Source organism: Marmota monax, unplaced genomic scaffold (assembly GCF_021218885.2).
Source record: "Marmota monax isolate L192 unplaced genomic scaffold, Marmota_monax_Labrador192_F-V1.1 WCK01_AAM20220418_F8-fsc00024, whole genome shotgun sequence".
Lineage (NCBI taxonomy): Eukaryota > Metazoa > Chordata > Mammalia > Rodentia > Sciuridae > Marmota > Marmota monax.
This window is the reverse complement of record NW_026695224.1, coordinates 18,791,985-18,800,857: the sequence shown is the minus strand read 5'-3', so window position 1 is coordinate 18,800,857 and position 8,873 is coordinate 18,791,985. Positions and strand designations below refer to the sequence as shown.

At 54.9% G+C, this 8,873-nt stretch overlaps 1 protein-coding gene across 1 annotated transcript; it reads right to left on the bottom strand.

The window, feature by feature from the left end:
• Window positions 1–633: 633 nt before the first annotated feature.
• Ca7 (carbonic anhydrase 7) lies at window positions 634–8,665 on the bottom strand. Its single transcript, XM_046434921.2, has 7 exons — window positions 8,523–8,665; window positions 5,807–6,004; window positions 3,497–3,615; window positions 2,628–2,723; window positions 2,462–2,524; window positions 1,798–1,953; window positions 634–1,404 (listed from the first exon to the last, which is right to left on the bottom strand). Exons 1-7 carry the CDS (start codon window positions 8,560–8,562, stop codon window positions 1,282–1,284), a joined length of 795 nt encoding a protein of 264 aa, XP_046290877.1. The 5' UTR covers window positions 8,563–8,665; the 3' UTR covers window positions 634–1,281.
• Between the last annotated feature and the right edge of the window lie 208 nt (window positions 8,666–8,873).

Genomic DNA, 8,873 nt, shown 5'->3' with positions numbered 1-8,873 from the left:
TCCAGGGCCCCATCAATACTATGTGTCCAACTGATCAGCTCCTCTCAGGGTTCCCAGTCCATGAGGGGGGTCTCCCACTTCCTGGGATACCCTCTGGACTCTTCTCCCTCACACACAGCCAAATGCTGCCTTTGAGATGCACCTTTAAATCTCACCTAGTTCCCTCTTCCCCTCCTCCAATACCCTGTCCTTTTACTCCTGACCACCCACTGGGCCCCACTTCCTCCCTGCTGCCACATTCCACAGGGATCTTCCCCATATGCACACTTGGCCCTGCCCTGTCTCTACTGCCAACCCTTGTGACTCCCCACTAGCTTAGGGAGAAAGAAAGGCCAAGGCCCTTCCCCAGGGCTCTAGTCCCACTGACCCTTTTCAGTCCCCGGTTCTCACCTCTTCCCTCTACCTCAGCAAGGCATTCTCTTCCCTCCATCTTGGAGTACTGGCTAGAATTTCATTTTCTCACAAAACAAGGTAGACTATCCTTTTCTTCTGTTCCATCACCTCTGTCCTGCCCTTGTTATAATCTCCCTCTGCCTAGTACAAGTCCCTCCCAAATGTGCCCCGCTAACCACCACCGACTCCCTAAAGCCTAGAACAGTACTTGACATAGCATAGGCACTCAGTTGTGTTCGCTGAATGGATAAATGAGTTTATTAATTAATATATCCATGGGTTATTATGTAGGGGTCTTTGATGGCTGGGTGGGGACAAGGGGAGATAGATAGTGTATAAGCTATAGCCAGGGCCTGCCCGTGGCAGCAGATGGCTGGAGGGAGAAGGCCATGTCACCTCCAGCAGGCTGGGTGCTGATTAAATGGCCTGGCAGTGAGGTGTGTGCCTGGTGGAGGCCTGCAGTCGAGGTAATGCCGAGAGGGCAGCTCTGCCCACCTCTAATTATTGCTTGAGTCTTTCTGGCAGTGCCAGCTGCCTGCCCCAGGGAGCTCGGTCTTGTCCATCACAGTGTGAGCTCAGAGTGGGGCTGCTGCCACTGCCAGTGGGGAAGACAAGAGGAGGTTCCCAGGGGCCTTTGGGTCTTGGAGAGCAGAGGCAGCCCCAGGCTTGGACCCTGCTCAGCGCCTGTTCTTCTAGTCCCCAGGGCAGCTGCAGGGTGCCCTCAACTCCAGGGTCCCATCAAAAACCCTCCAGAGTGGTCAAGGAGCAAGCCGGCTGAAAGGGGGTCCACAGCACCCCCAGGCAGGGAGCCTCAGATGGTTTGGTGTCTGCTGACATGGAAGCCCTTGGGAAGATGGTGCCCTTTGGTCAGCTGGGCAGGTGGGCAGCTCAGGCCCGGAAGGAGGCTTTGACCACGCGGCCCTTCAGTGGTTGTGGTGGCCGGAAGTTGTTCACCATGTGGATCCTCTCATCATCCTCTGAGGTGAAAAGTAGGCTCCGGAACTTCTCCATCTTGAAGAGGCAGAAGGGTTAAAATGTGGGTGGTCCCAGACCCAGCAGCTGGCATATCCTCTTCAACTGGTCCGTCTCATCCCCACTAATTCTCCTCTTTGAGACCCAGCCCCAGATACTTACTCCTAAAGGGCCTTTGAACTTCACTTAGTTCAAGTCCCAATCCTGTCCAGCTAAGGTGTATCAACAAATGCAGAATTTCAATTCCAACACAGTAGAGGTGGTCCCAGGATCCAGGTGTCTCCCCTCCCAGTACATGTCTAGGTCCTAAAGACTAACAATCAAGCTAACCCCCAACCAAGAATCCAAACTTTACTAGCAATATGGTGGGGGGCACCCGGCTTTGGCTGGGCCCTGAGTGCCCCCTTAACCTGGGGCTCTGGGAGGACTCACCTGCCTCTCAGAGATGCTGATGGGCTCTCGGAGTACAATCCAGATGACACTCTCACTGAGCGGGGGTGTGGTCAGGGAGCCTGGGTAGGTCCAGTAGTGCCGGCTGGTAGGCAGGAGGCACTTGGGGTTGAAGCAGCTAAACTGGGCCTTGGTGCCCTGGGGAGCGGGGTATGGGGGACAGACCCGGAAGTCAGCACATACCTCCCACCAAGATCAACCCAGCAGCTTCCCCACCCACTTCTATCATCGGGATTCAGGCTTCTTCTTGGCTCACTGATGCAAATTGTGGGCAAATGTCTATGACCCCAAAGGCCACCTCCCCGGCAGGGCTGGGCCCTCAGCACCCGTTTGCTTGTATGTAAAGGTTGTGGTTCCTGGGCTCCTGGTCACCGTGTTCACTCCCTTGCCTTCAGCTTTCCTCGGTGGCACTGTTCGTCAGACTACCATTTATTGTGACCAGCATCTCACAAATCCTACTCACTTCTGGGTTGCCTGGCAGGCACCAATGGGGCAGTGGACCCTAGTGAAGAGGAATCAGGAGAGGGCCCTGAAGGTACTGTCCTTTGCCCTTGGTCTCAGCCAGAGTTTGCTGCCAGAATAGAGGGCTGCTTCTTCTCTGCTTACTAAGCTGCTCAAGATCAGGGACAGGGAGCCCTGGTCTCACCTTAAATCGAACCATGTAGAGTGCATCCGTCAGACGATTCATGCTAGGGTGCTCATCCCCTGTCTGTCAGGGAGAAAGTGGTGTGAGCCCAACACCCCTGCATTCCAGAGATAGGGGCATGCCAGGCCTCGCATACTCTTCCTGGTCCCAGGGACCCACCACTCACCTCCAAGAAGACACTGACCACAGCCAGGCCATCGGGTGCTGAGGCTGCCTCCCCAAAGGTACTATACTTCTTGGCATTCCAGTGAACTAGATGTAGCTGGAGGAGCAAGAACAGGCCAGGCCAGGCCAGGGCTTAGCGCCTTGGGGACAATGGAACTCTGAGCCAGGCTTCCTTCACTCCTACCTGACTTCTGCCTCTCTGCGGGGAAGGCTATCAAACTTTCCAGGCTTGGGGTCCTGAAGTGCAGGGGAGCCCCAGAAGTTCCCAGTAAGCATCTACCCATGTTTGGGCCCAACCCTTCCCCAAGCCCCAGGAGACCCAAAAGGAATCTGACTCGGATTCTGCCTTCCAGTGAACTAGCTATGAAATGAATGATGGCCATCCCTAGTGACATTTGGAGGTGGCCCCTGCAGCGAGTTCAAAGAAGTAGAGAGTTATCAGATGAGAGCCTTGGGGAAAGGCATTCCAGGCAAAGGGACCAGGAGTATGAGGAGCAATAGGGAACCAGGTATGGACAGGTGTATGCATTCATCACATGCAGCCCAATGGGGGAAGAGAGCAGGGGAAGATGAAGCCAAGCCTGGTGAGTCCGTGCAGGGCCGTGAATGCCAGGTTCAGCTTCTGAAGGGTTTCCAGCAGGGTATGGTGGGACTGGGCAGGACCTTCAGAAAACCAATATGCAGACCAGGACAGCAGTGGGCAGAGGTCAGAGGGAGACACTGTGCTGGGGGCCGGTAGAAGGCATCTCACCTTAAAGTCCCCTGTGTTCCCCTCACCCTCTCCAGAGCTCTACCCAGAAATGCTCAAGCCGCTGACTATGGTATCCCTATCCCTTCCCCAGGCAGCAGAGGGATACAGAGGGCCCTCACCTCGCTGGGGAACGACTTGCCGTCCACAGTGTGCTCTGAGCCCGCATCATGCTTCTTTCCCCAGTGGAAGTGGAACTGCCTGAGGCGGTAGGGCCCTTCCAGGGGGCCCCCAGTCACCACTGTGGGTAGAAGTGGGGTTTGTGGCAGTGGGCATGGTGGGACCCACACTGCCTCATGGTGGCAGTGCCAGGTCCAGAGCAGCAGCCCAGGAAGGGGATATGTGTTTCATGTGGAGAGTCCACTGGACTGGCCAGGCTGGGGTGAGTCTCCACTGACCATCACAGCCCTTAATCTGGGTCAGGGCAAAAATCTTGACAGCCTGCAGTTTGGGACTGACAGAGTACTGCCCCCTCCTTGGGGCCATTCTCTTCACTCCTTCTGATTTCCTGTGGAAGCTGGGACCCTGCCTCCAGGCCCCCCTTGGCACTAACAGTAGACCTCCCCCGTCTGGCTCCTGACCTAGGCTAGCTTGGAAGGATTCATTTGTTTAGTCCTCATAGTAGCCCACAAGGGCCAGAACATATTATTATTCCTATTTTATAAAGGAGGAAACTGAGGCACAGAGAGGGCAAGGCATTTGCCCATGGTTACATAGCAAGGCACTGAGGTATGGTATAAACCCATATTTCTTAAATTCTGACCCAATCCCCTGATCACCAGGCCATACTGCCTCCCTGCCACCTTGAGCCCCCCAGAACATGGTATTGTCCCAGAGCAGGAAGCCAGCTCCCGAGAGTCCTTACCCTCTTATTTGACAGGCTCTAGTGCCCTCAGTGACATCTCCAGCACAAATGACCTCTCTGGAGGGTCCCACTTGTTCTGAGCTTGTGACTTTCTCACCTTGATAGTCAGTGAGCTGGGGCCATGCACAAGGCCTCCTGGGGACTGATAGAATTTCTAGCTGAAAGGGATCTGGCAGCGGAGGGGGCCCCAGCCAGGCCTGAATGTGAGCGCCTAGATCAGGTGACGGCCCCAGGCTCAGAGTTCCCCTAAGGCCCTTCCACGTTGAGTGATCAGGGCAGGTCCTTGTCCACATGGGGGCCCCTCAAGGAGAACAGGACAGTCCAGAGGCCCCTTCTTGCTGCCCAACCTGCCTTACTTGAGAAACACGGCCTGTCCAGGGCAAAAATGAAAGTTGAGAAAGGGAGTCTGGGGATGGGAGGCAGGAAGGCCATCCTATTCCCAGAGGTGGAAGGAACAGGGCTTGCAGGCCGAGCTTCCAGATAGGTCTGTGAGTGTCCACCTCTTTGAGATTGCTTCACCTGGGACCCCTAAGTATCTCTAACCCTCGTTCTCTAACCTTTCTCCCTGCCCACCCTCCTTCCTCCCTCCTCAGTATTCTGTTGGCACCAATCCATTTGACCTCCAGAGTGAACTGTGCTAGGTGAGTGGCAAAACCCCACTGGCTCACTGCCTCTTCAGGTCTGGGTATTCTGTCATCTAGACCCCCATGTCTTCTTCCTAAAGTTTTGGACAAGAGGTTTTTCCTTTCTTGGAGCTCAGTGCAAGGAAATGCTTTTCCTCTCTCTACTGGGGATTGCTTGACTTCCTCCCTTATGCAACAAGAACTATACCCACTCTCTTTCCCTTTTCCCTAGCTTACCAGGAACTCAGGATTAAGCAATTTAGATCAATCGCCTCATGAAAATTCTGGCTTTCCTCTTCTTTTGTGCCTTTTGAATTTCTTTTCTCTTTCTTTTGTACTGGGGATTGAAACCACAGGCACTCTACCACTGAGCGACATCCCCAGTCCTTTTCTTATTTCATTTTTTATTTTGAGACAGGGTCTCTCTAAGTTGTCCAGGCTGGTCTTGAACTTGTGATCCTTCTGTCTCAGCCTCCCAGCGTGGCTCTTTTGTTTTTCTATTTCAATATGTGTGTGGAAGGGTGAGAAGTGGGGGGTGAGGGTTCAAAGAACTGGACACTTCCTAAGAAATTCTCCTCACCCAACTTCCTATCCCACAAACCTAGTCATAAGGACAAAATCTCTTCACTGAAGAGCACTCCTAAAGCCTCTGCCTAGGAATTTATCACGAAAGGACCTGGACTCTAATCCCAGGGCAAAGAGATCTAAGAAGGAGCTTCTGTGAGTTCCCATGGGCCTGTCTGTGGCCCAAGGGAGTTGAGACCTTTAGTGAGTTGGAGAGAAAGACTTTGGGGAGCAGAACCAGCTTGTTCTGGTGCTCCCCAGCTCATTGAGCTTCTGTTCACCCATCTGAAAAGTGGATTATTGAGAAGAACAAATGAGCTAGCCCAATAGGGTTAAGTCCTAGCAGGGACAGGTTCCAAGTTTTGGCAGGGGCCACTTACCTGTTCGATCATCGCTGTCATTGAAGTCTACCTGGACAGAATGGCCATTGTTGGTGATGCTGAGGGATGTGCAGACCTCATAGGAAAGCTCCAGTGGCTGCAGGCTGGGTGAATACACAGCCTGGCTGGATATGATGTTGATGGGTGACTGTCGGTCTCCCTGGGCAATGGGATACAGCTTGTGCCAATTCAAGGGGCCTGCAGGCAGGGATGTGGCAAGGACTCAGGATAGCCAGTATCTCTGAGCTACAGGCTGAAGTAAGTCCTGGGGGTCGATTCCTAGGCATCCATTCAGTGAGCCTCTGCTTTGAAGCAGCCTGGAGTTCCATTCCCACTCTGCCAATTCCCCTTCATCCTCCATTTCCTTGTCTGGGAAATGGCTTCACTAAAACTCCCCTCCCAGCATGCTAGGAAATGAATGAAAGGGAATGTCGTGCAGCTACAGATTCAGAGGTGGTTCCAGGTAGTGCATCTCATAACCTCCAGTCCCCAACACACACTCAAGGAGGCCCCAAGCATCTGAAGTCTCTAATCTTAACAAATATTTAACCTCTTCCTGCATCCTGAGTAACTTAGTGCAAACTTGATGTTTGTGATACTGATAACAAAAACTCACATCAACCTATCTTTGGCTCTGTGACATGTATTTGCTCCTCACAACCATCTTGTGAAGTAGAAACTAGCATGATGCCCATGTCACAGACGAGAGGACCGAGGGCCATGCATGCATGTTCATATACACACACACACACACACAGTATAAACACAAGGTATGTACCTGTACCATCTCTGGTTTCCCTCTCCAGGCACATGCCCAGAGGTCTACTGAGATCTTCATATGTGTGCACACATGTGTACCTGGGTCACCAGGACAAGCTCAGAACAACGCATGTGCTCAAACACACACACAGCTCTATTAACTACATTTGACACACATCTATGCACCCTCACACACAAACACCTCCTGTTGGAAAGCCAAATTCACACAAGAGGACCACAGCAAAACACATGCCCATACATACACATGCACTCATACACACACCTGCATGCACACCCACAGGCGCCCACCACCTGCCTCCCAGAGGCTCCATCTGCAGCCGAGAGACTCAGCATCTCCCTGGGGAACATCCTGAGATGCAGCCTATTTTTAGAGCCACTGCCGGCTGGTGCTTCTCCCCCTTTTTGGCTTCTTAAGTTTTCCTGAGAAAACAGCAGCAGGTGCCGACAGAGCTGTGTCCCCAAAGGATGACTCAGAACTCCAAATCGTGGCCGGGCCCCACTGGGTTATTTTTGAAGCCCTTGAGAGTGCTGCCGCATGCCGGCACCTCTGTCCTCTGTCCTCTGTCCTTTGCTTCTTCATTGCCCCTAGACAGAACAACCCATGTCTAGTTGGGTGAAGGGCAGCTGCCTGTGGGTAGCAGGGCCATGGGACAGGCCATTCAGGACCCTGGATGCTCAGAGCTGGTGGGCAGGATTAGCAGAAAGGCTGAAGTCAGGGGACTCAGACTCTGGTAGAAGCACCCAAAAGCTAACTGCTGGAGGAAGACGGTCTCCAATGTGTGCTGTCAATCTGCCCCTTTTTTGCCTTTTCCTCCATCTTTGCTAGTCTCAGTTGCTTTTTTTTTTTTTTTTAAATGTCTCTAATTCCTGCATGTCCAGATCTAGGGTTCCACTTCCAAAACATGCTCCTTTGTCCTTGGGGGTTTGGGGGGACCAGAGACTCTGAAGCACCTCCCTGATTCCCTCAGATCCACTGTAACTTCATGGCCCCCAAGACTGTGGCCAGGGACCCCTACCCACCCTCATAATGGAGCTGGAGAGTTGGGTGCCCCTTCCAACCCCCATCTGCCCTACTTGGGTTCCCCTACAGACAGCCTGGATCTTGGGGGTACATCGCTTATCTCAGGGAAATGAGGAAGCCCTTACTCCACACCTCCCTCCCTGCTTGATAAGAAGTAGCCTAAAAGGGAATTGTCGTGTCCCAGACCCACACAAAAGCCGTCTGGCTCATCTTCTGCGTCTTTCTCCTTTTCTGCATCCTATAGCAACTGTGGCAGGGTACATCTATTTTTCCCGTTAGACCAGGAGGCTGGTGTCGGACAGCTCCCACCTCACACCGGACGTGCTCAGACACCCTGCTCAGTGTGGACACTAGACACATGCATGAGCACCCTAAGTGCCCCTTTCCCTCACTTACCAGTGGCCACAGCAGCTTGGACGCTTTCACCGGGAAACTCTTTCCCGGGGACACGGCGCCCTTGCCTTCGCGGAGCCCAGTTTCCCGGAGGTCCCCGCACACACGCCGTGCGCGCACCCCGTGCAGACACCCGCGCACAGCGCTCCGCCGCGACCGCCCCCCGCCGCTGCCCTGGGCCATCTCCACGCGCGGCGCACGCCTGGGGCGAGTCAATGAGTGCCCAGCCGAGTCCCAGGAGCGCGCGGCAGTCAGGGGCGGCGCGGAGGTGGCGGCAGGACGCGTGCAACCACTGGATCCCTGGCTGGTGGCGGGGGACCTCCCGGCTCAGCGCGGACTTTGCACCGCCTGCAGGGGAACCAGGGCTGGGGCCCGGTAAGGGGGGCAGGTTCTGGGGGCTGGACAGGAGAGGGGTCCGGGTCGATCTAGGAGCATGGGAATTGCGCGCTCGGGAAACCCAGCTGGGCGCGCAGGTCTGGGGCGAGTCCAGCTGGGTCAGGGCTGGCAGGGGTCTGCGCCTACCGTCGTCCTGGCCGTAGCCCCAGCCGTGGTGGCCGGTCATGCCGCTGCTGTCCCCGCAGCCGTGCACCTGCCGGCTCGGCTTGGTCCGCTTGCTTGGTCGGGCTGCGGCTCCAGCCCGGCTCGCTGCCGCGGAGCAGCCTCTTAAAGCGGCGGCGGGCGGGAGGAGCAGTTCCCCGGGGACCCGCCCCCCACCCCCCAGCAGGGCGAGAGAGGCCGGCCCTGCTCTGCCCTGCCCCCGCCCGCCCGCAGGCCTTTAAGTCCCCAATCGAGATGGGAGGTGTGTAGGGGGTTGGAGGGGATGGGGGTAAACCTATCCTCCTATCTTTATTCACTCCCAGACCCGACAAGATT

Bases quoted from the DNA above. Each gene is read 5' to 3' on its own strand.
- Ca7 (XM_046434921.2), bottom strand. From the start codon at position 8,562: ATGACCGGCCACCACGGCTGGGGCTACGGCCAGGACGACG. The intron at 6,005-8,522 runs GTAGGCGCAGAC...CCCTGCCTGCAG, and splicing joins GGGCTACGGCCAGGACGACG to GCCCCTTGAATTGGCACAAG. The intron at 2,525-2,627 runs GTGAGTGGTGGG...TCTCCCTGACAG, and splicing joins TGGTCAGTGTCTTCTTGGAG to ACAGGGGATGAGCACCCTAG.